Consider the following 26,640-nt stretch of genomic DNA (forward strand, 5'->3'; position numbering starts at 1 on the left):
ACCAATTTAAAACAAAGAAAGAGAGAAGCAGGCAAGAAAAAAGTGAAAGAGCTGGAAAGAGAGAGAGAAAGAAGAAAGAAAAGGAAGGAGCAGAGAAAGAATGAGAAGGAAAGAAGATAACCATAAAATATGGACTGAAGAAGAATTAGAGAGAGAAATCACAGTTTTGATGTTTACGAATTTTAAATTTGTGGCCTTTTAAATCTACTTCATGTGGCCGGGTGTGGTGGCTCACGCCTGTAATCCCAGCACCTTGGGAGGCTGAGGCGGGCAGATCACCTGAGGTCAGGAGTTCAAGACTAGCATGGCCAATATGGCGAAACACTGTCTCTACTAAAACTACAAAAATTAGCTGGGCGTAGTGGCAGGTACCTATAATCCCAGCTACTCGGGAGGCTGAGGCAGGGAGAATTGCTTGAATCCAGGAGGCAGAGGTTGCAGTGAGGTGAGATGGTGCCACTGCACTCCAGCCTGGGACAGAGCAAGACTCCATTTCAAAAAATACAAAACAAAACAAAACAACTACTTTATGCATCTTTCCCTATTTCAATGATTCACAGTTATTTAAGTTACAGCAGGTTAAGGGGGTTGCTTGAAAATAATCATATACTAAGGAAAATGCATGCTTTCTTCAGAGAGCTTGTGTATGAAAAGCTCCTTTCCTGTGGAAAAAAAAGGAAATTAACTGTACTAGATCCCTAATAATAGCAGCACATTTATTAAGTGATTTTAGCAGCATAATTAAGTGAATCAGCAAACATGAAGGCTAACTTGTATTCCTTCTTAAAGTTAAAAACTTCCTTAACATATTTTAAGCATGATTAAATTAAAAGTAATATTTTATAAAAATAAAATAATGGCCAAGTACAGTGACTCATGCCTATATTCCCAGCACTTTAAGAGGCCAAGGCAGGAGGATGACTTGAGGCCAGGAGTTTGAGACCAGCCTGGGCAACATAATAGGACCCCTGTCTCTACAAAATAAAAATAAAAAATAAAACACTTAAAATCCTTTGAGATTATGCTTTCTCTGAAGTGTAAGTATGGCAATTTGAGAAAACCACCAGAGAATTGTTTATATTTACAAATTGTAGTTTCTTGTATCAGAAATGTTAATTCAAAGCTTCTGGATGGTGTTTTTGAAATTCCTTAATTATTTTCTTTTTTCGTTTCAGAGAAATGCTGGGGTTACTATTAATCTCAAGAGCCAACTGGTGTAGATACTGAATTGTCCTTCCCTTCTGCTTTTCAAACTCCTTGTATGTCAAGGGTTGGCAAAATGTAAAGCCTGGAAAAAAAAAAAAAAGAAAAGTACCACTGGAAAAGCAAGTTAAAAAACCAACTAAACTGTACTTATCCAAACTGGTCTTATGGTATGTTACCTATGCCTAGGCTTTCTTTGTTCCACAGTTTCTTTCAAAAGTGCTTTTACTTTAGCAAAACATACATGATTTTATTTTACATACATTATTTGATCTCTAAAATAACTAGAAGCAAGAGAAGCAAGAAACTAGTATTCCAGTTTCAAGAGAAATACATAAAAAATTTAAGTGACATGGCCAATAAGTTAAAGGCACGTTCAAAACATGAACAAAGAATGTCTGAATTCTATAGCACTGCTTTTTCACACTGCTCTGTGAGCTGTCTTAGCATGTACAGTCAACCTATGCTGATTTACAGAGGAAGCCACCATAGCCTCCACACTCACCAAAGCAGTTCTCAGAGTTAATGTCTGAAACCCTGAAGACCATTACTATGAGGGCTTTTTTTTTTTTTTTTTTTTTTTTTGCCTATCTTCACTATAATAGGACACACCTATGGAAATAGCCTGGAATTACACTGCCTCTGAAAACTTACGCTCCTATACTCAACTCTCTACTCAGAATCTACATTTTTCAAATAATAATAATATCTTACAATGAATGCTTACCATGTGTCAACCTTTTGGTACTTTTTCTCATTAAATCTCCAGTATCCTAAGCTGTAGATGTGTAGCTATTATTTTCAGCCATACCTTAAAGGTAAAGAAATAAAGCTTGACCACATGGCTAGAAAGTAGCTGAGTTAGGATCTGAACCCAGGGTTGTCCATTACTGGGGCTTGGTGTCTTCATCACTATGCTATGCTGCCTTTGGCTCTCTGTCAACTTTCTTCAGTCTCAGAACATGAAACCTTGATGTGCCAGTTTTAGCATACTGCTAGCATTTCTTCTTTGCCATCCTGAGTCCATCACATATCTGAACACTTGAACCACTGCTTCATCAATATGTGTCCTTAATTCTCTTGCACACCTATCCTTCTGCAATGCGCGACAAAGCAAAATCCCAGCTCTTAATCAATGCTCTAATCTACTGTGTCCACTCCAACGTTCAAGGAAATACAGTAATTCACCCTTATTCCCAGAGGCTACATTCCCCAGTGGGTGCATCCAACTGCAGGTGGTACCAAATCCTATATGTACTATGTTTTTTCCTATATATACATACCTATATTAAAGTTTAATTTATTAATTAGGCATCATAAGAGATTAACAGCAATAACCAATAATAAAATAGAGCAATTATAACAATATATTAGAGTAAAAGTTATGTGAATGTGGTCTCTCTTTCTTAAAATATCTTATTGTACCGTACTCACCTATTTTCTAACTGTGGAACGTGAAACCACAGATAAAAGGGGGGTACTGTAAGTGTTGAAAAAAAATACCGTCTAATCGGTACCACTAAAATTTAGAATCTCCTGCTTTATGTGGTGCTCAGAATTATGCATCAATCCCTGTACTTAAACTTTCTCAACTCCCCTAACCATCTATTTCAAACTATTCCCTTCTTCTCATGTCATCCATTCAGTGCTCCCCCTGTAAACCCTCAGACAATATGGTCTCCTCCTACTTTATCAAGGAAAATGGATTCATTACTTAATAGTATCCCTCAACTTCCTACCCTTGGCACTACACATTTATTTACATCCATATACGCTCACCTTTACTCTAAAATCCCTCCTCCTGTTCCAGGAAAACCCTTGATCCTATGCCCTCAAACTAATTACCTCCTGCCTCCTCCAGGGCCTGCCTCCACCAGCATCTCTTTTTTTCAACACCCCCTTTCTTCTGATGCCTTCCTCTCAGCAGATCAGTATGCTAAAATCTCTCCCTTGACCTTGCACTGCTCTGGTTATTGCCCAGTTCCTCTCTTCCCCTTCTCATCATATATCCACTCTTCGTTTCTCTACCCATTCTACCCTTCTTATCCCACTGCAACCTGGATTTTGCCTCTCAAGTGATTAAGATAGCTCTAATTGGCTCCACATATCCAGTGGCCGTTCTGATCTTCCAATACATGGAACCCTCCATCCTAAAATGTTATATTTCTTTGGCTTCATGGGCATGACTTCTTCTCATTCCCTTCCTAACATATTTTTCTCTCATTCATAGGTTCCTCTTTACTCACCCCTTGACTATTGATGTCAAAGTTTTATCCTTGAACCTTTACTTAGCACAGGCAGAGGTGTCTCCCTCTCTCTCTCTCTCTCTCTCTCTCTCTATATATATATATATATATACACAAAATACAATAAAATACAATTTTATTTTATGGTTTTTTTGTTTGTTTGTTTGTTTGTTTTGAGACAGAGTCTCTCTCTGTCGCCCAGGCTGGAATGCAGTGGCGCCATCTCGGCTCACTGCAAGCTCTGCCTCCTAGGTTCACGCCAGTCTCCTGCCTCAGCCCCCCGAGTGGCTGGGACTACAGGCACCCGCCACCAGGCCAGGCTAATTTTTTTGTATTTTTAGTAGAGACAGGGTTTCACTGTGTTAGCCAGGACGGTATCAATCTCCTGACCTTGTGATCCACCTGCCTCGGCCTCCCAAAGTGCTGGGATTACAGTCATGAGCCACAGTGTCTGGCCTATTTTATGTTTGAGACAGGGTCTTGCTCTGTCACCCCAGCTGTAGTGCAGTGATGTTGATCATGGCTTACTGCAGCCTGGACCTCCTGCAGCGATCCTCCTGCCTCATCCTGCTGAATAATTTTTTATATTTTACCTGGCTAGTTTTTTATTTCTATTTTTGTAGGGATGGGTTCTCACTATGTTGCCTCGGCTGCTCTTGAACTCCTGGGCTCAAGCAATCCTCCTGCCTCAGCCTCCCAAAGTGCTGGGATTGCAGGTGTGAGCCACTGCACCCAACCCAGATATTTATTTTTAGCTCCTATCTCTCCTCTGAACTTCCAAATTGTACATCTAGTTGCCCTGCTGAAAATCTCAACCACAACGTCCCATGCTTATTTTATTTATTTATTTATTTTATTTATTTTTTGAGATGGAGTCTCACTCTGTTGCCCAGACTGGAGTGCAGTGGCGCAATCTCAGCTCACCACAACCTCCGCCTCCCGGGTTCAGGCGAGTCTCCTGCCTCAGCCTCCTGACTAGCTGGGACTACAGGTGTGCACCACCATCCCCAGCTAATTTTTGTATTTTTAGTAGAGATGGGGTTTCACTATGTTGGCCAGGCTGGTCTCGAACTCCTGACCTTGTGATCCGCCTGCCTTGGCCTCCCAAAGTGCTGGGATTACAGGTGTGAGCCACCGCGCCTGGCCCCATCCTTATTTTAAATCAAAAGCCCCAAACAGACTCTATCGTTCCCCTAAATACGGTGGTAGTCACCCCACCTGGAAACCTGAGATTCATATTTGAGTCACTTTTCTGTTTTTGGAGACAGGGTCTCGCTCTATCCCCCAGGCTGGAGCGTAGTGGCGAGATCTCGGCTCAATGCAACCCCCACCTCCCGGGTTCAAGCAATTCTCATGCCTCAGCCTTCCAACTAGCTGGGATTACAAGCACCCACCACCATGCCGGGCTAATTTTTGTATTTTTAGTAGAGACAGGGTTTCACCATATTGCCCAGGCTGGTCTCAAACTCCTGACCTCAAGTGATCTGCCTGCTTCGGCCTCCCAGTGCTGGGATTACAGGCATGAGCCACTGCATCCCGCCGAGTCACTGTTCTTCCTAACCCACAAGTGAAATCAATTGTTGCCAATTTTACCTCCTAAATATTTCTCAAACTGTTCCTTCTTCTTCATCCCTCATGCCTGTGCATTGTACAGGCCTATATAATTTCTCACTGTGTTGTCATAGTAGTCTCCCAACCAGGACTGCTTCCAGTCCTCCAGGTCAATCCATTCTCTACACTGCTGCCAGCACTCTTTATCTAAAATACAAATCTGGTCGTATCACTTCCTTAAAAATAATTTTTAATGCCTTTCCAACTGCCTAGAGACTTGGTAGCTAAATATGGCCCTTCGTAAGATGATACCTATCAATCTCTCTAGTTTCAATTTCTGCTATCTCCTTGGCAGCAGTTTCTTATTTTATTTTTATTTTTAAATTTTTTTGGTTTTCTGAGACAGAATCTCACTCTGTCACCCAAGCTGAGTTCAGTGGCATGATCAACGCTCACTGCAGCCTTGACCTACTGAGCTCAAGCAATCCTCCCACATCTGCCTCCCAAGCAGCTAGGACCACAGGCATATGCCACCACGCCTGGGTTTTTTTTTGTTGTTGTTGTCATTTTTGTTTCATTTTGTTTTGCCTTATGCCTGACTGCTGTTTCTAGTGCTTACCTATTTTTGCTCACACTGTTCTAATTCTTTAAGCTCCTATTCTTTAAGACTCCTATTATGCGTTATCTCTTCTACAAGCTTTGATTCCCTCAGACTAGGTGGTCAGGTAATCCTCCTCCAAGCTTCCATAATCTCCTCTGGCTTGAACATATCTCTGTCAGATTTTTATGATTCATTGATATGGCTGTCTCTCATTCATCAACTCTTTCACTGAATTTAGTCAACAAATGTTTATTGAACATCTACTATGTGCTAGTCACTTTGAATGTTAGAATGTGAGCTTATTGCGAGCAGGGGCATTATCTTATACATCTTTGCATTTTGTGGTGCTTATACAAATTCTGGCACAACTATACAGATTCAAAAAATGTTAAGTGAATAACTGAATGAATAGATGGACAGACAAATCCTGGCTGTCAGAAGCATTTTAAATCAATACTCATGAATTTCAAGTAATCAGGCCAGGCACAGTGGCTCATGCCTGTAATCCCAGCACTTTGGAAGGCCAAGGCAGGCGGATCACTTGAGGTCAGGAGTTCGAGACCAGCCTGGCCAACATGAGGAAACCCTGTCTCTACCTAAAAATATAAAAATTAGCTGGGCGTGGTGGTGCTTGCCTGTATTCCCAGCTACTTGGGAGGCTGAGGCAGGAGAATCACTTGAACCCAGGAGGCGGAGGTTGCAGTGAGCCGAGATCGCACCACTGCACTCCAGCCTGGGCGACAGAGTGAGACTCTGTCTCAAAAAAAAAGAAAAGCAAAGAAAATAAATTTCAAGTAAGTTACAGAGAAAAAAGCATACAACACAAAGCATGGAGGCAATTAAAAAATTTAAAGTTGTTTACTGATATACTCTGACAGTTTTACTGAGTAAGAGATAAGCTTCAAGAAGAGATAAAATAGGTAAGCTATTTAGGGAAAAATATTATCAGAAAACTCTTTACTTTCCAAGTGCTTGTAGCACATGGCATTGTGCAAAACACTTATATTTATAATCTCCCCTTAGTGTATTTGTTTTTTTTTTTTTTTTGAGACAGAGTCTTGCTCTGTCACCCAGGCTGGAGCGCAGTGGCACAATCTTGGCTCACTGCAACCTCCGCCTCCTGGGTTCAAGTGATTCTGCCTCAGCCTCCCAAGTAGCTTGGATTACAGGCATGCACCACCACACCTGGCTACTTTTGGTATTTTTAGTAGAGATGGAGTTTTACCACATTGGCCAGGCTGGTCTCGAAGTCATAACCTCAGGTGATCTGCCCGCCTCGGCCTCTCAAAGTGCTGGGATTACAGGCATGAGCCACGGCACCCAACCTAGCATATATTGTTGAATAGAAATCAAGAGTAAAATGCTGACAATCCTTCTATTTTCCTCAAAAGTCAAAAATAATGAAAAGTTGAATGTGAAAAGATAATGCAGTAACGGCAGCCAATTAATGTTTGCTTTGAAATTAGCCAGATAAGATTAAATTAATCCAAAAGATTCTAAGTACTAGTTTCAGAATACTTCATTAGTATCATTGTTTAATTACACCAAATAGGATGCATGTGGCAACATACTTGTTGCCATATACTCTGTATTCAAAGAAGAGAATGAGAGAAAATAGCATCTATTAGCTGAGAAATTCCAAGCAATTCAAGCAAGTACACTTATGCCCTCCTCTGTAAATGTTCTTTCCAACAATTAATAATGCCTTTGGATCATTTTTCCCCTGCCACAACCCTTGAAACATCTTTTTAAAGAAAAAAAAGTCACCGATCTTTCTAGTTCACCAAGCTATACAACCTCTCTAAGCTTCAGCTACCTCCCCTATAAAATCAAATAATAATAATATTAATATACTGACACAGATTATTGTGAAGATTAAATAATTTCATAAGTCTATGTTAATCTTCAACACAGTTTCTGACACATAGTAGGGCTCAGTATATGTGTCAGCTAATGTCATATTAATTCAGATATATTAATCATAATTAATTACAACCAGCATTATATATTAATAGAATATTTAATATCCTATTAATAGCATAAATATTAAATATTTTACTGCACAAAGAAATAGATATTATCATTCCCATTTCGCAGTTGAGGAAACTGAGGCAAAAAGGGGTTAAATGACTTGCCCAGACAATTTGGTGCTGGCACTTACAGATATATCTATTAGGCTATTTTGTTTCCTGCATGACAATCTTAGTAAACTTGGATTAAAAATACGTTATAGTTTTAAACAATTATAAGTTAAAGAATAAGATCAGTAGCCTAAAGACACTGAATGAAAAGAATCATGGAGTCTATTCAACTGGGGGCCAGGCTACTCCTCTATAAAATTTGATCCTTCCCCTAGAAAAGAAGCAGGCAAGGGAGAGAGGATGAAAAACAAGAAAAAGAATCTGAGAGAGTCAGAAGACACAACAGAGAGCACAAGAGAAAAGAAGCAGGCACGTGGGTGATAATTGAAGGGGAGGTGAGAATTGGGAGCAGCAGTGAGAGACAGAAGGTTCCTGCCTTCTTAGTAGAAAAGGTAAATAAAGGGTTTCAAAAAAGAACTAGAGAAGAACTTGCCCTGGAGATACTAAAAAATAACCTTCCTGTAACCACTTTTTACAACATTTTACATATATTTATTACATACTCATCTTTGATGCCTTCCCAACTCATTTGGTCACAACAGTCACTTAACAATAAAGGAGGAACAAGCTGGAATCCATACCTGATATGGCATCTGCATCTTCTCTATGTAGAAGCTTCTTAAGTTTCTTACTAACCAGATCCAATAAAGTAACTGGTGTCTACACAAAACAGGTATTTTCAAATATTTAATATGATTTTTTTCTAGCCAGCATTTCAACATAGAAAGAAAAACATCTCAATATTTTTGACCAATGAGTAGATGGAGAGGATTGTAGATGAGTGGAAAGGGTGGGTGGTAGAAGGCCTCTGAATTATAAATTCTTGAAATTTTTTTAGCACTCTTAAAATCTTATTTTCTGCTTTCATGTATGTACTATATTTAAAATTAGTTAACCCACCATTAGTGAAATGTTCTCCTATAACAATAAAAATTATTTGTACTTTAATTACAGCATTTATTCAAATAACATTACATTGTAATTACACAGTCTATATGTAAATAGTAGCCCTAAAATACATTAAAATTATTATCCTAAAATAGGCAAATAGGCCAGGCATGGTGGCTCACACCTGTAATCCCAGTACTTTGGGAGGGTGAAATGGGAGGATCGCTTGAGTCCAGAAGTTCAAGACCAGTCTGGGCAACACAGCGAGATCCCGTCTCTAATAATAACAACAAAAACCCCTAAACAAAATAGGTATACATTCCTTTTCTAATTTGGCTATACCAAAGGTAATCCCAGACTACTACATGTATCTGGAGAAATAATCCATTGACTAATACTGTTACAGAGGGCATGCCCTAGCCCTACCAATCCCAAAGCTCATGTCTAGATAGCTCCTTCATCCTGGCTCGCAGGCTACCTTTTCATTAGCTTCTACTTGTCCTGCCACTTTCCAGCCATGACGCTGTCCCCTTTACTTCATTCTGTCATTCAATAAAAATTGAGTGAGTGATTGTTATGTGCCAGGTACTGTTACAGGTGATGAATGAGTAGATCAAGTTCCTGAATTTATGGGAAGTTATATTCTCATAGGAGAGAAAGACAATTTAACAACAAAAAAAAAAATAGGCAAATACATAATACATATAATCTCAGGTAGCGATAAGTGCCACTATGAAAACAAAGCAGAGAAAGAGGCCAGAGTGAAAGCAGTGGCCAAAGGTAGACAGCACACGGACAGCCCTGTAACAGGAAAAAGCGTGGCATGTTCGAGAGCCCCTAACATAAATATCCCCATCTCAGCCTCCCTGAAATACATCAGCCTCTAATCTCTAGAAACCAACCATCAGGGCCCTTCTCCCTGCTTCCTGATTCCCATATCCCCACTTCCTCCAGCCCATGTCAAGTTCCTTTTCTCCATTTGTGGCCTGGTACAAAATTTGAACCAGTATGTTTCTGTTTTTTTAGATGGAGTCTTGTGCTGTCGCCTAGGCTGGAGTGCAGTGGTGCGATCTTGGCTCACTGCAGCCTCCGCCTCCTGGGTTCAAGCGATTCTCCTGCCTCTGCCTCCCAAGTAGCTGGGATTACAGATGCCCACCACCACGCCTGGCTAATTTTTTTGTATTTTTAGTAGAGACTGGGTTTCACCATGTTGGCCAGGCTGGTCTCGAACTCCTGACTTCCAGTGATCCACCTGCCTTGGCCTCCCAAAATGCTGGGATTACAAGCATGAGCCACTGCACCTGGCTTGAACCAGTATGTTTCCTTATGACACTGCTAGTTTGAACATGAAGCGGGAGGTAGAAAGATGAAAAAAATCCTTCCTAATGTCTGTACCATGTGTAGGAAAGAGGCAGATTCATTTATGTAGAGGAGGGGGTAGAGTGAGAAAGAAGAAAACAGAGAGAGGCTGAGTAGTACGGAAGAGGAGAGAGGAGAGAAGTGTTCTTTCTAAATTGCTAGTTGAAATCTGGGACCGATTTTAGCAGGTAAACTACATATGAGAATTTTACTTTAGTGACTGTAGCATAAAACATTTACATAACCTGGGCCCTTACTACCATCTGTTATTTATTTATTTGGATGAAAAACTAGGTGTAGAATACCTAACAATTGACTTATAAATGACCTTTTAAAATATGTTTCATTCAAAATTCATGAATGAAACATTTTTTAATGTTTAATGTTAATGGGGACTGCCTCCATTGTATATACTTAGTACCACCTTTTTCTTGTAAATAGTGGAAAAAAAAGTTCAGTTAAGGTCACAGAACTGTTACAAAGTTTGGATCAATATGTTGCATTATGACATGAGACAAAAAAATTTTTAAAAATAAAATGGGGTCTTGCAATGTTGCCCAGGATAGTTGCAAACTCCTGGGCTCAAGTCATCCCACCCCAGCCTCCAGAGTAGCTGAGGTTAAAGGCATGTATCACTGTGCCCAGCTAGACACATTTTTAAGCCAGAAAACAGAAGGAAGAGAATTCTTTATAGAGGCTTTGGAGAAATAACACCATTAAAAGTATTCATACTATTGTCTGGTACTAAAATATAATAGTGAGGCTAAAAAAAAAATCTATTTCAAAAACGTTTCAAAATAGGAATATGACCATGTTTTACTAATGCTACTGCTACTCCTAAGTGTTTTGTTTTGTTTTGAGACAGGGTCTCGCTCTGTCACCCAGGCTGGAGTGCAATGGCATGATCACGGCTCACTGCAGCCTCAACCTCATGGGCTCAACTGACCCTCCCACCTCAGCCTCCCTAGTAGCTGGGACCACAGGTGTGTGCCACCACACCTGGATTTTTTTTTTTTTTTTGAGGCGGAGTCTTGTTCTGTTGCCCAGGCTGGGGTGCAGTGGCGCAGTCTTGGTTCACTGCAACCTCCGCCTCCCAGGTTCAAGCAATTCTCCTGCCTCAGCCTCCTGAGTAGCTGGGATTACAGGCACGCGCCACCACACCTGGCTAATTTTTGTATTTTTAGTAGAGACGGGGTTTTGCCATGTTGGCCAGGCTGGTCTCGAACTCCTGACCTCAGGTGAGTCCACCCACCTGGGCCTCCTAAAGTGCTGGGATTACAGGCATGAGCCACTGTGCCCGGCCTGTTATTTTTCTGTATAGATGGGGTTTTGCTATGTTGCCCAGGCTGGTCTCAAACTCCTGGGCTCTAGTGATCCACGTGCCTCAGTCTCCCAAAGTGCTGGGATTACAAGTATGAGCCACTGTGCCCAGACAACAAAACGGTTTTAAGTCTGCTTCCTTCTCTTTTGTGGGTGTTGGGAGTCAGCATTTCTTTAAACTTTGCACATTATAGGTACTTAGTAAATTATTTACTAAGTGAATGATTTGCTTTTCTGCTTGACACAAGTAGCTTAGTAATAAATGTGCCCAGGCAAAATGCCAGATACCTTGAAGAGCTCAGAGTGGTACTCCAGTAGAAACCAGACCAGTTGTTCTGCCCGCACTTTTAATAATGATTTGGCTTGCAAAACTGATTTGGCAAGAGTTTTCGGGACCACTGTTTTATTATCATACTGTAAACAGAAAGATTAACATTAGCATAAATGGTTTTTGGGGAAGAAAATAGCAAAAAAAATGGTAAAACTTATTGCAAAATTTTTCACCTGTTTTTGCACCTTGTAGGCATTGGGCTCTGATGCCATTGCCATAAAAATAAGTAGCCATCATAATTTTTCTCTAATGTTCAGCAACAGCAATCTTAGATATAGTTGTATTGCTTCAAGTGCTTCTGCTCTTTTCTCATTTTCTGTTATATGGGTTACAAAGAAAACAAAGCATAGGATGAAAAATGGAGAGTATAGTAAGTATTTACTTAGTAGTCAATTAAAATGCTACAATGTATTAGTTTGCAGGTTCTTTTCTACAATTAAAATGTTTTATTATGGAATATTTCAAACACATGGGAAATTATCTATATAATTCTATGTAATATGCGATGTAGCTATATCCAGCATTATCAAACAGTATTTTGTTTTTAACATGAAATTATATGGCCACTTACATAGCTAAACAATGACATATTATGTCACTCAATTTTTATTTTGCTAAAAGGTCATCAAATTAATAACTCAGAAGTTAGTATTTCTAGGTACCTCGGTTCTTAAATCCTTATACTATAACATATGTTTCTTTCTTTTTTTTTGAGATGGAGCCTTGCTCTGTCGCCCAGGCTGGAGTGCAGTGGCGATCTCGGCTCACTACAAGCTCCGCCTCCTGAGCCCACGCCATTCTCCTGCCTCACCCTCCCGAGTAGCTGGGACTACAGGTGCCCGCCACTAAACCTGGCTAATTTTTTGTATTTTTAGTAGAGACAGGGTTTCACCATGTTGGCCAGGCTGGTCTCGAACTCCTGACCTCAGGTGACTCACCCGCCTTGGCCTCCCAAAGTGCTGGGATTACAGGTGTGAGCCATCGCTCCCGGCTATATCATGTTTCTTAGAATGTCCCTGCGATGTCCCTGTGATGTACTGCCTTAGATTTATGCACTATACTATATTAGTTACATTTGATGATAGAATTTACAAGGTAAGCAATAGTAGTGAAGTAAAACAAGACTTCTTGAAGTACCTTGACATCATAGAAGAAAAATATTAAAATGTAATACTCATATAATATACACAATTTTCTATTTCAACTTGTATATTTTAAAATGTTTTATTACACCAAAAATTAAAATATAAACATCCTGTTTTATCTAAAAGTTCAATAATTCCTGAATGAATAACAAAATACTCATCAGTTAATAGGCAATCTCTCTTGAGCATAGTATTTTGCTATGACATCAAAGAGTATCTTCTTCCGACTGTTCAATCTTGTCTCTTCATTTCTGTTTTGCATTAACTGCTGACTAACTGTAACTATTAACTGGTCAGGGAAATACTCCAAGCATTCAATTGCTGCATTAAGCCAGTTATCGATCCTAGAGAGAATATGCAAACCAAAATAAAGCAATGGTTAACATTTCCATTTAACTAAAGCACTATTTGATAAAACATGATAAAATCTGGCTTATTTAAGCTAGATAAATCTAAAGAAGAAATTATTTTTTGGGAGAAGCATTTCAATATATTTCGCTGGATGAGTGAAGGACTATATGAGAGGGAATGGCTGTATTCCTTACTGAATACCACCACACCTCTATGGACCTTTATTTTCAAGAAGTTAAAATAATTTTTAATGAACCTTTTATTATTTATATCTAATTTTGTTAGTAGTTCCCCTCCCTTTTCCTGCTCCGATGAGATGCATATGGTTCTATTATTATTTGAAAATAAGATACCAAATATTTCCCCAACCCGGATGTACTGTTTACCCACCACACATTGTTTTCCCTTTCTTATTTGCCCACCCCAATAAGATAAGAAATTTAGGGTCCTGTCACTCCCCTGCCCTCCGGTGACTCCTTTGGAAGGCCTTTATTTTTCCCTTTTCCATATCTGCTGCCCTCCCAACCCCTAGGTTTTGCCAAGATAGGTTAGTATTTATTGTAATTTCCCTTAATGGTATGTCCCTTTTTTTTGACTTTTTTTTTTTTTTTTTTTTTTTTTGAGGCAGCATCTTACTCTGTTGCCCAGGCTGGAGTACACTGGCATGATCTCGGCTCACTGCAACCTCTGCCTCCTGGGCTCAAGCAGTCCTCTCACTTCAGTCTCCCGAGTAGCTGGGACTATAGGCTTGCACTATCACGCCAGGCTAATTTTTGTATTTTGCATAGAGACGGGGTTTTGCTATGGTTGCTCAGGCTGGTCTCAAACTTCCGGACTCAAGCGATCCATCTGCCTTGGGCTTCCAAAGTGCTAGGATTATAGGTGTGGGCCCCTGTGCCTGGACTGAATTCTTCAAAATCCTCAAATATCTTTCTTTCCTTCCTCTCTCCCTCCCTCTCTCCTTTCCTTCCTTTCTTTCTCCCTCCCTCCTTCCCTCTCTTTCTTCTTTTTTAAATATGACAGAGGGTCTTGCTATGTCACCTAGCTAGAGTGCAGTGACATAGTCATAGCTCACTCTAACTTCCAACTCCTGGGCTCAAGTGATCCTTTCACCTCAGCTTCTTGAGCAGCTGGGACTATAGACATGTGCTGTCTTGCCTAGCTAATTTTAAAATTTTTTTTTAGAGAGACAGGGTCTCACTATGTTGCCCATGCTGGTCTTGAATTCCTGGCCTCAAGCAATATTCTCAGCTTAGCCTCCCAAGTTGCTGGGATTACAGGCCCTTTGGCCCTTCTTTCCTCTTTTCTCTTTTTTTCTCCTGACAGATGAATAGTACATCTTGCCTAATATGTGTGATTCATTGTCTTCTAGATCCTAGTATTGCAGATGAAAAGACTAATGACAGTTTGATTGCTTTTCTCTTACAGATAACCTGCCCTTTTTGCCTGGAAGCTTTCTAAGGCAGACTGGCTGCTGTGAGTTTCCTGCAGAGGCACCTGCAGAAGTCCTGTTTCTTTTCTGGTGTCCCTATACTATCCCTGACTCAAGGGCAGGAAGACTCAGCCCTTTGTTTGGGTCTTTCTTGGCCTACTGCGAACAAGAGAAATCTGTCATGTAGAAACAGGACCATAGTTGACTAAGAGGGTCCAGAGGTCTCTGATCACTAACCTCTTCACAAGATCTGAAGTTTTCTGGTCTTCAGCCTTGGTGTCTAATCTTCTTTTCTTGTTTGGCTCACATGGGAGGAAGCACTATATCAGTTCTCCCTGCTGGAATCCCAACAGTACTCAAGGTCTAATGACTATAGTTTCCAGCAGCTGCTTTATTCAGAAGTGAGAAATAGCTTGGCATTGGGAGTAAAAGGGAAAGGAGCCTCATTCAGGGTTCCTTTAATCTCTTATCTACAAATTAGGCCGATTTTATGATAGGGCTTATCTTTCAGACTATAATTTTTTCTCTCATGTATGTCTCCCCCTTCTAGACTATGGTTTCTTTTAGGGCACGGCTAAATAAGCTGGTAGAAACTGGGATGGTTGCATTATTTAGGGTAATAAAATGGAAATGACAGAATTTTGGATGATGCGGGGAGAAGATGATTGACATACAAATGAATTCGTATGAACCAAACCACTCTGATCTCCAGTGATCTTATAGGTCATGACCAATGGCTTTATTAGATCAAATGAGGATTCATAATGATAATTTATAAAAGAGAGATAGTATAAGCTTATAACATGAATATTTTCTCACATCCTAAAATACCAAGGGCAAATATGTGAAAAAAACTGTTTACAAATTATTTGACAATAAAAATGGTCACTTACTCAGGTAGACATAAGCTTGGAATAAGTTCTTTGTCTAGGCAAGTGTTAGTAATAACAAGATCTTCCTCTTTGTTTAATTGAAGATTTTGTGTTTTAACTGGAGGCTCCAAAATATTGTCCAAGAATGGAAGGTGAATCAATTGAAGAAGACATAATAATGTTTGTTCTTTCCAAACATCTTGAAAAGGAAAGTAATGCAATGATCAAGATTGGTAAATAAAACATACACATTCAACCAATATTATAAATCGTTCTATTTCTAAATAATACAAAAGCAAAACTAGTTCAGTAGTAGTATAATGGGTTAATTTAATGCTTAGATAATTTACATTTGTTATATTATAATTTTTCAAGATTGATCTTAAACATCAGAGTTATGAGCCATATTAATTTTATTTTCTGTTATGCTGATTATAAAGATATATTATCTAGCTCTTAAGGCCAACATTAATTCTAAATATAAAAAATTACTAGTCATGCTTATAACTTATATTACACATCTGAGAGAATGAGATTACTAATTATTTATCTTTCTATTTATAGCAACATAGATAATTGTGGTTCATTGTTTTTTGTTTGTTTGTTTGTTTTTTGAGATGGAGTCTCGCTTTGTTGCCCAGGCTCGAGTGCAGTGGCGAGATCTCAGCTCACTGCAAGCTCCGCCTCCCAGGTTCATGCCATTCTCCTGCCTCAGCCTCCTGAGTAGCTGGGACTACAGGCGCCCACCACGTCCGGCTAATTTTTCGGTTTTTAGTAGAGACGGGGTTTCACCGTGTTAGCTCGATGGTCTCGATCTCCTGACCTAGTGATCCGCCTGCCTCGGCCTCCCAAAGTGCTGGGATTACAGGCGTGAGTCACTGCGCCAGGACAGTTCATTGCTTTTAAACTAAAATACAGTATTAGGGTAATTTTGTCTCGGATTTCCAGTCATTCCTGTTAAGTTCCTGTTAAGTTTTTCATCACCCTAACCATCATCATAATACTTTGCTTTTCCTTTATTTTTATTTATTTACTTACTTTTTGAGACAGAGTGTCACTCTGCCCAGGCTGGAGTGCAGTGGTGCAATCTCGGCTCACTGCAACCTCCATCTCCCCGCTGAAGTGATTCTCCTGCCTCAGCCTCCAGAGTAGCTGGGACTACAGGCGTGCACCACCCTGCCGGACTAATTTTTGTATTTTTAGTAGAGACAGGGTTTCACCATGTTGGCCAGGCTGGTCTCAAACTTCTGACCTCAGGTGATCCACCCGCCTTGGCCTCTCAAAGTGCTGGGATTACAGGCGTGAACCACTGTGCCCAGCCTGTTTTTATTTATTTATTATTTTTGAGATGGAGTTTTGCTCTTGTTGCCCAGGCTGGAGTGCAGTGGCACACCACAGCCTCTGCCTCCCAGGTTCAGGCGGTTCTCCTGCCTCAGCCTACCGAGTAGCTGGGATTACAGGCATGCGCCACCACGGCCAGCTAATTTTGCATTTTTAGTAGAGGCAGGGTTTCTCCATGTTGGTCTGGCTGGTCTTGAATTCCCAACCTCGGGTCATCTGCCTGCCTTGGCCTCCCAAAGTGCTGAGATTACAGACGTGAGCCACTGTGCCCGACCTATTTTTTTGTTTTTTAAGGCTAGTCAAGTGAAGCAGTGGAATTGGAGAAGGAACAAGGAAATCTGTTAACTGGTTGTTATCAATTCGTTGTACACACCATTGCATTTGGACCAGCCTGGTTTTCCTTTTATTTAACAAAATTACAAAAGCAACAGTTATAGTAAGTTTCTTGCAGAGCTCCCAAGCCAGTGGCCTGTGGACTAAATTTGGCCCACAGCCATGATTTGCTTGGTTATAAAGTACTCTGAAGAAAATTAATGTATAAAAATGGGAGATTTCATGTGAAATTCTAAAATGTATTGATAGATAGATAGATAGATAGAGTCTTGCTCTGTCATCCAGGCTGGAGTGCCATAACATGATCATAGCTCACTGCGGTCTCAAACTCCTGTTCTAAGTGCCAGGGATATAAAAGTAACCAAAACAAGCAACTATAAAACAAAAACAGGATGCCACAAGAAAGGAAATTCTGAGAACTTGAAAGTGATTTTAGGAAAAAGTAAAAAAAGAAGAAAAAAAGGAAAAGTGTTTTTAGGTATCAATAAGAAAACTGGAGGATACATTTGAAGATACTTCCTAGTAGGTAAAACAAAAAAATCCCAAAAACATGAACAATAAGAGAGAAAAATATATACAAATTAGAGGACTAGTTAAGAAGGTCCAATATCTTAATAAGAGATTGGAATTAGAACAGAGAAGGTAGAGTTAGGGAGAAATGGGGAAAATCGCCAATGAAATAAAAAAAAATTTCTAGATTGCAACAGCCCAGTAAGTAAAAATAGATTTACCTTAAGTGTATTACTTTAGAATTTCAGAAAGTGTGGGACGAAGAGAAGACTCTTAAGTTTTGGGGTGGAGATGGGGAACAAATCAGATACAAAGTGTCATTAATCAGAAAGGCTTTAGTCTTTTTTCTTTCCTTCATATCACAGCCAAGGCTTTGCAACACCAACACAAGAAGCTAGAAAGCAATGGGGAAATACCTTTAAAATTATTTGAGAAATTATTTCCACCTAGAGTTCTGTCAATCAAATAAGAGGCTAGAATAAAGAAAATTTCAGAAATACAAACAAAAAAATTATCTCAGGCCAGGCGCGGTGGTTCACGTCTGTAATCTCAGCACTTTGGGAGGTTGCAGTGGTCAGATTGCTTGAGGCCAAAAGTTCGAGACCAGCCTGACCAACATGGTGAAACCATGACTCTACTAAAAACATAAAAATTAGCTGTGTGTCATGGTGTGTGCCTGTAATCCCAGCTACTTGGGAGGCTGAGGCACAAGAATCACTTGAATCCAGGAGGTAGAGATTGCAGTGAGCCAAGATCGCACCACTGCACTCCAGCCTGGGCGACAGAGCAAAAATCTGTCTCAAAAAAATATGTATATATATATCCCATGTACCCTTTGTCAGGCAACTACTAGAAAATGTGTGCCACTAAAATCAGCAGTAAACAAGAAAAGGCACAGAAGACAGGACATAGGAGATCTACAATATATCAGGCAAAGGTAATCTCCATGATCATGGTAAAGGCAGACACCAGGATGACAACCATGCACCAAGTATAGAGGGCAGCCAGTCCATGATTGAGACATGAGAAACCTTATGAAGGGGATTTCCCCAAGAAGATGAAATTGATAAAAATACCTGATACACCTCAGCGTGCCAGCAGGTGCTCTGGATAAGTGTTGAAGTGTTTGTAGGTGAAAATGTGTATGAATGTAAAAAACCAAGCAAAACAGAAAACAAAAATGTATTTGGTCTAAGGAAAACAAAACGTTGTAAAGGAAAAGGAATAATATATATTTTTGGTTATAACAACAGATGGTTTATTACATACCTCAACTCTGAATAGCTCTTTTGTACAAAATAATGTAAACACACTGTATTGCTCTAATCAAAGTAATCTAATTATATTAAAAGATGTGGGCATAGGGAAGTATTCGTAAAATAGATACAAGGAGGGAAAGAGACACAAATCCCCATTTTCCCTTTTAGAAAATTAATGGATGCGCCTAAAACTGAAAAATCATAAAGTAACAATATAAGCATGCTATTTAGAGATACCAGTTGTAAATGGCTGTGTCTGGGGAGGAAGGAATGAAAGGGTGGGGAACTGCTATTTTTTTGTAACAAAACTAGAACAGCTATTTGAATGGTTACATTATGTGCCTATAAAACAAGGGTAAGGATAATACTTTTAAAAACCCACATTAGAGTGACAGCTTTCATTCCCTCCTATGTCTTTTTTTTTTTTTAAATGTGATCCTTCTGATTCTGTTTCCCTAACTATAAAACGCAAGTTTTACCCTTCACTTTACAGGCTACTGTAAAATCATGGATAATAAATATAAAATGCATAACAAATTGCTTAGCACAGAGAAAGGTCCAAAATAAGCGGAAATTATTCTTATTATTACCTATAAATTTTTTTTTTTTTTTGAGACAGAGTTTCGCTCTTGTTGCCCAGGCTGGAGTGCAAAGGCGCGATCTCCATTTACTGCAACCTCTGCCTCCCGGGTTCAAGTGATTCTCATGCCTCAGCCTCCAGAGTAGCTGGGATTATAGGCACGCACCATGACACCTGGCTAATTTTTGTATTTTTAGTAGAGATGGGGTTTCATCATGTTGGCCAGGCTGGTCTTGAACTCCTGACCTCAGGTGATCCACCCACCTTGGCCTCCCAAAGTGCTGGGATTACAGGCGTGAGCCACCGTGCCCTGGCCTTTACTGATAAATCATATCCACTTTTAGTTAGAAATTTCTAGAGGTACGTCATGACCTCAAGAAAAAATAATGGGAAAAGTTATTTTTTCATTTGTACTAGATAAAAACTGTACTTCTGGGGGACTCTCCTGCTTGCCCTTTAAATATTAGTCTTCATCAGAGTTCTCTTACGGCCAGGCATGGTGGCTCACACCTATAATCCCAGCACTTTGGGAGGCCAAGGCGGGTGGATAACTTGAGGTCAGGAGTTCAAGACCAGCTTGGCCAATATGGCAAAACCTCATCTCTACTAATAATACAAAAAATAAATAAATAAAAAATTAGCCAGGCATGGTGGCACGCGCCTATAGTTCCAACTACTCCGGAGGCCGGGGCACAAGACTTGCTTGAACCTGGGAGGCAGAGTTTGCAGTGAGCTGAGATCACACCACTGCACTTCTGCCTGGGCGAAAGAGTGAAACTGTGTCTCAATGGCCAGCCAAGGAGGCTCACGCCTGTAATCCCAGCACTTTGGGAGGCCAAGGTGGGTGGATCACTTGAGGTCAGGAGTTCGAGACCAGCCTGGCCAACATGGTAAAACCCCGTGTCTACTAAAAAATACAAAAATTAGCCGGGTGTGGTGGCGGGTGCCTATAGTCCCAGCTACTCTGGAGGCTGAGGCAGGAGAATCACTTGAACCTGGGAGGCAGAGGTTGGAGTGAGCCAAGATCACACCAGTGCACTCCAGCCTGGGCAACAGAGCGAGACTCCGTCTCAAAAAAAAAAGAGTTCTCTTTTAGTTCTTCTTCTCAATTCTACACCCTTTCTTTGGGCACCCTGTATTTCCTTTATCATGCCAATGTTAACTATTGTTGATAAATCATAGTCCTCCAGTGCGCAAGTCATTGCTAGTCTTGCTTCTGTCATGGTTTGACCAAATGGAGTAAAGGGCCATTAATGAATTTTGTATGTATCTCTCCTAACTGCCCTGGCTATGGTGCTCTTTTATCTGCCATTAGTGGCATTTTAAGGAGAAAAACACAAGTAGATGAAGTAAATAGTAAAGAGGAGTGGTGCAACAGGTAGTTTAGCTAGTTTGTTCTGAGAAAGGCAAAGAGTAGGAAGATGTTTGGGAGGAGTTTACACAATGGACAAACGATACGCTCATAAGAAGATGGTCTTGCAGTACAAATACTAAGGACTGTGGTGAGTCCGTATGTTTTCTCTTGCAGTGCAGACTATAGCACCTCCAGTTAATCTGGTCACAGTCATTGTAAAAAATGAATTAAGTGTTATTAGATGTATATTGCCTCACCTGTCTTATCTGATGTAATTGCTGTGTAGAAGGAAACTCCTACAGGGAAGAGAAGGAGGGAGTCAACACACTAATACACTACTTAAATCACATTTAAAACGTCAGTTCTTGGAAACAGTAAAAATATTAGTGGTTGCCTAAGGTTAGAGAGAAGGGAGGAATGAGTAGGTAAAGCACAGAGAATTTTTAGGGCAGTGAAACTATTCTGTGTGATACTATAATGACAGATAATATGTCATCAAAAATTTGTACAAACCCATAGAATGTACAACACCAAGACTGAGCCTTAATGTAAACTATGGGCTTTGGGTGAAAATGATGTATCAATGTAGATTCATTGATTATAACAAATGCACCACTTGGTTGCAGGATGTTGATAATGGGGAAGGTTGTGTGTGAGTGGAAGCAATGGGTATGTGGGAACTGTACTTTCTGCTCTATTTTGCCATGACCTTGAAACTGCTTATACGAACTTGTTAAAAAGAAGTTAGTTCTTCCTTACCATGTTCTGAAAAAATAATGAAAACAAATTACCTTCTTTTGAAAGCCGGAGAAAAGGTTTCTGAACTGTGATATTTGGACATAAAGCTGGATTCCCATTTATTGTATGAATAAATTCCTCAATTCTTTCCTCACCAATCTCCTGTGCTAGAGGATTTGAAATCATTTCATATCCTGGTCTGTTAAAAAGTAATACATTTATATTAAAATAAAAATAATACTCTTTTCATTATACACAGAACCAAAATTTCAAATATATATTTAAATTAATGTATTAAAATTTATTCATACATTCTCTATTTCCAAAAATGATTTCAGGCAGCTTATAATAAAAGATGCAAATAATTCATTTAATAGACTATCACCAAAAGAGGACAAATTAGAATTCTAAATAAAGAAGAAAAGCATACATGCTAATTCTAAGGTTAACATAGTTGTTATGATGGAATAGAAAATTTTTGTTCCGAGTTTCCAGAAAACCTTGGCTTTTAGTACACTGGCTAAGTCATTTTTCAAAATTAGAGAGCATATCCATTCCTTAGAAGACATAGTTTTTCCTGTTATAAACTCTGAAAAATTTATGTGACAATGTCTTCAACAACTAAGCAAAACAGAAAACAAAACTGTATTTGCTCTAAGGAAAACAAAATGTTGTAAAGGAAAAGGAATAATATATATTTTTGGTTACAGCAGCAGATGCTGCTATATTGGAAACAGTAAAAACTACTGAGATATAATTCACATCCCATAAAATTCACTTTTTTTTGAGACAGATTCTTGCTGTGTTGCCCTGGCTGGAGTACAGTGGCACAATCTTGGCTAACTGCAACCTCCACCTCCCCAGCTCAAGCGATTCTTGTGCCTCACTCAGCCTCTTGAGTAGCTAGGAATACAGGCACCTGCCACCATATCCCGCTAATTTTTGTATTTTTAGTAGAAACAAGGTTTTGCTATAATGGCCAGGCTGGTTTCGAACTTCTGATCTCAAGTGATCTGTCCGTCTTGCCTCAGCGTGGGCCACCCTACCTGGCCAAAAGTCACCCTTTTAAAGTGTATAACTCAGTGCTTTCTAGTACATTCACAAAGTTGTGCAGCCATCACTATTATCTAATTCTAGTCTATTGCATCATTCCAGTTTTAGATAAAATGCATAAGTGGATTAATTTTCACATGGATTTTTTTTTAATTGGCTTCTGAAAAAAGTACACAATCGAGTTTAGCTCAATAAAGATAGTTCTTCTAGGGTCTAAATAAAATATATTACAGTATCTTAGGTAACACTAACCTCAAGGTTTCATTGAACTCATTCTCAGCATCCTTTTGTCTTTTGCAACAATTGTAAGATGATTTATTGCCTAGAAACCTGTAGAGACTAATGTTGGAATCTTCAAATTCCAATTCCTTTTCTTTTTTGAAAAGCTTCTTCATTCCTACTGGTTCAAATACTTTGTGATTCATTAGAACTTGGCAAAGATGAACCCCTTTAAGACGAGAGATGTCATTGCTACTTAGGCACGTGTTTTGCATAAGATGACTTAAGACCACATCGACAGCATCAGAACCAGTGAAACAGTCTTTGTATGTTGGTAAATGATGCCTCCTTCTTTTTATTTCCACTTGGGCCTGAAGAGAGTGAATAATACCATCCCATAGCTGAGTAGCTTGAAAAGGACCAGAGCATCCTGAAAAAAATTAAATATACATTTCTAACAAATCTAGATTATACAAAAATATGCAAATTTTTCAGTTTTGACAACCTTATGCTTGTTGAAGGCATATCTGCTGCTAATGTCCTTCTTACGTGTCATCTCACATCTTACATAAACTATAGAATATTTACTAAGTTGCACCATGTGGGTCTGCCAATAAAAACAGAGTAAACCTAGGAACTTGCTTTACTGATGTGAAATACATTATTATATGAATTTATATACCCTTATTACATGGTTAACTACTAGTTATACCGAATCTTCAAGAATGTTATTTTAGGGCATATTTAAAAGTAATGCAAATACACTTGAGTATTGATTATTACAGAGTTGTGGCTTCACCAAACTCTTTGCCTTTTCTTTTTTTCTTTTTGCCCTTTTGAACAATGGTAAGTTCTTCATTAGGGAGATCAAGGCAAGGAACTAAATAATCAATTTTTTTAATTGTTTAAACCAGCTGTTTAAAAAGTTTGCTGAGGCCAGGCACAGTGGCTCATACCTGTAATCCCAGCATTTTGGGAAGCCGAGGCAGGCAGATCACCTGAGGTCAGGAGTTTGAGACCAGCCTGGCCAACATGACGAGACTCCACCTCTACTAAAAATACAAAAATTAGCCGAGCGTGGTGGCATGCGCCTGTAATCCCAGTTACTCGGGAGGCTGAGGCAGAAGAATCTCTTCAACCCAGGAGACGGAGGTTGCAGTGAGCTGAAATCGTGCCACTGCACTCCAGCCTTGGTGACAGAGCAAGACTCTGTCTCAAAAAAAAAAAAAAAGTTTGCTGAAAAATGAAAGAGGGTCACATACCCACTTGAGTTGAATACTTGAATATAACCCAATTATCTAAATTATGAAGTGAAACTACCAAACATTGTAGAGATACTGGGCTCTAGAAAGTGCTTCCACTGTTGCTCCCGATTAAGGGGTTTAGATAAAGATGTGCCTTATCTTACATGGACATATTGCATAATGAAAAAAAAATTGCCTTATCACATGCTGAACTTACTCTCCAAATAACAGAAATCCCACTTCTCTGGGCAAAAAGAAAAAAAAATTGCTGAGAAATAATGAAAACCTAAAAACAATCAAAATGTCTACTACTGGCCAGGTTCAGTGGCTCATGCCTGTAATCCCAGCACTTTGGGAGGCTGAAGCAGAAGGATCGCATGAACTCAGGATTTCAAGACTAGCTTGGGCAACACAGGGAGACTCTATAAAAAATACAAAAAATTAGTGGGGCATGGTGGCGTGCTCCTATAGTCCCAGCTGCTCAGGAGGCTGAGGTGGGAGGATCACTTGGCCAGGGAGGCCGAGGCTGCAGTGAGCTGTGACCTTGCCACTGCACTCCAGTCAGGGCAACAGAGTGAGACCCTGTCTCAATTAGAAACAAAAACAGTTGGCCAGGCGCAGTGGCTTACACCTGTAATCCCAGCACTTTGGGAGGCTGAGGCAGGTGGAGGTCAGGAGTTCAAGACCACACTGGCCAACATAGTGAAACCCCATCTCTACCAAAAATACAACACAAAAAAATTTAGCTGGGCATGGTGTCACGCGCCTGTAATCCCAGCTACTTGGGAAGCTGAGGCAGGAGAATTGTTAGAACCAGGAGGTGGAGGTTGCAGTGAGCCGAGATCACGCCATTGCACTCCAGCCTGGGCAAGGGAAAAAAAACAGTCTATTACCTGAAAAAAACAGTTAAATAAATTATGGTATACCCTTACTATAGAATAGTAGCCAGCCATTAGAAAGAATGAAGTAGAGCTATGTTTATAGTGTGCAAGGATCTCATTAAGTAGGGAAAAAGAAAAACCCAAAACAAAAATTTTTTAAAAATGAGCTGAGCAGAACAACTTGTATATTATTATCCTACTTAGGTAAAAATGAATTCCCAACCTACGTAAGAATGTATGTAAATAAATAGAAAGATCTGGAAGAATAAACTTCAAACAAGTAACCTTGGGGAAGAAGGATTGTAATGGTGGCTGATGAAAGAGGATGTTCATTTTTTAATATATGTTTTTCATTTAAGCCCAGTCAAGTTAACATCATTTTTTATTCTATGTTTCTGACTTGTTATAATGGGCACATATAAATTTATTTTTTAACTAACTGGAGACAGTAAAAACTACTGAGATACAGTTCACATGCCATAAAATTCACCCTTTTAAAGTGTACAATTCAGTGTTTCTAGTACATTCACAAAGTTGTGCAGCCATCACTATTATCTAATTTCAGACCATTGCATCATTCCACAAAGAAACCTATAGTTCGTAGTCATTCTTCATTCTTCCGTACCCCAGTAAAATTTTAATTAAAATTAAATTTAATTAAAATTAATTAAAAAAATTAAAGAATAAGGGAATAACTTAGAACTTCTAGAATGTTTTTTCTAGATTTGCAGGGGGAAGTGGGTAGAATCCAAGAACTTAAGCTCTCTTCTCCGACTATGCATAACCGCAAAAGTATGCCCAACTATACATATGTTTACGATAAAATGACAGAAATAAAAATCCACCACCCTCAAATTCCTTCTGTAACAGAAGTTACCCGTCTAATCACTCCAGAAATCTTATCCCCAGACATTGTGGGCAGAGCGGAGACTGAGGAGGGGAGGCCAGAAAGTGATGGGCGGAGGTGGGCAGGAGGGTACTCGACGGGGTTGGTGGAAGATACAGCGGTACAGCCTGTTTTCCATAGACAGTCTACCTCTCTAACCTTCATTAAACAAGTAGGCTAGATTAAAGAAATAACTCCTCTAGCTCAAGGAATTTGCCCTCTAGTACTTTAACCCCTTGTTGCTGTAAGTGTAGCCTAGGGACCAGCAGCATTGGTGCCATCTGGACATGTATTAGAAACGCAGATTATCAGACCCTACTCCTCAATCAGAATTTGCACTTTCACAAGATCCTAGGGATTCGTATGTATATTAAAGTTTGAGAAAAAATGCTTTCCTGCACGCTCCAAGGGCACTTCACCGCAGTAACCCCTAAAAAGCCTCAGTCCCGGGTCCCCCAGTCCAGTGCCTGGGAGGGCAGGAAGGGGGCGGGGCTAGGATATGGGCGGGGCCCTGGACCAATGAGGAACAGAGTCCCAGCCGCCTGCTCCCTTCAGCTGCCCCCTTCACCTTCACTGCACATTTGGCTAGGATATACAGGGCTACCTGTCCTCCTTTCCCGGCAGAAGCCACCTCTACGGTTCCTGGAACTTGGCCCGTTCAACCCTGGGCCCGGAAGCTCGTTCTGACTGACAAGTCTACGGAACGGCGGAGTCAAAAGAACCGCCCTAAGCTCGCGCGCTGACTCCTCCCCTGGCACCATAGCCCCGCCCCACCTGACACCCGGGGGCGGAGAGAAGTCCT

The 26,640-nt window shown here is 40.0% G+C and overlaps 1 protein-coding gene across 1 annotated transcript; it reads right to left on the minus strand.

Moving 5' to 3' along the window:
• Positions 1–699: 699 nt before the first annotated feature.
• On the minus strand, positions 700–26,608 carry DEPDC4 (DEP domain containing 4). Its single transcript, XM_063694233.1, is given in 11 exon segments — positions 700–1,288; positions 1,931–2,014; positions 8,324–8,402; positions 11,598–11,723; positions 11,814–11,956; positions 12,893–12,966; positions 12,968–13,129; positions 15,462–15,639; positions 21,609–21,754; positions 22,861–23,257; positions 26,443–26,608. Coding segments are annotated over 10 exon segments (1,500 nt in total). The 5' UTR covers positions 26,600–26,608; the 3' UTR covers positions 700–1,288; positions 1,931–1,976.
• Between the last annotated feature and the right edge of the window lie 32 nt (positions 26,609–26,640).

Source organism: Gorilla gorilla, chromosome 10 (genome assembly GCF_029281585.2).
Source record: "Gorilla gorilla gorilla isolate KB3781 chromosome 10, NHGRI_mGorGor1-v2.1_pri, whole genome shotgun sequence".
Lineage (NCBI taxonomy): Eukaryota > Metazoa > Chordata > Mammalia > Primates > Hominidae > Gorilla > Gorilla gorilla.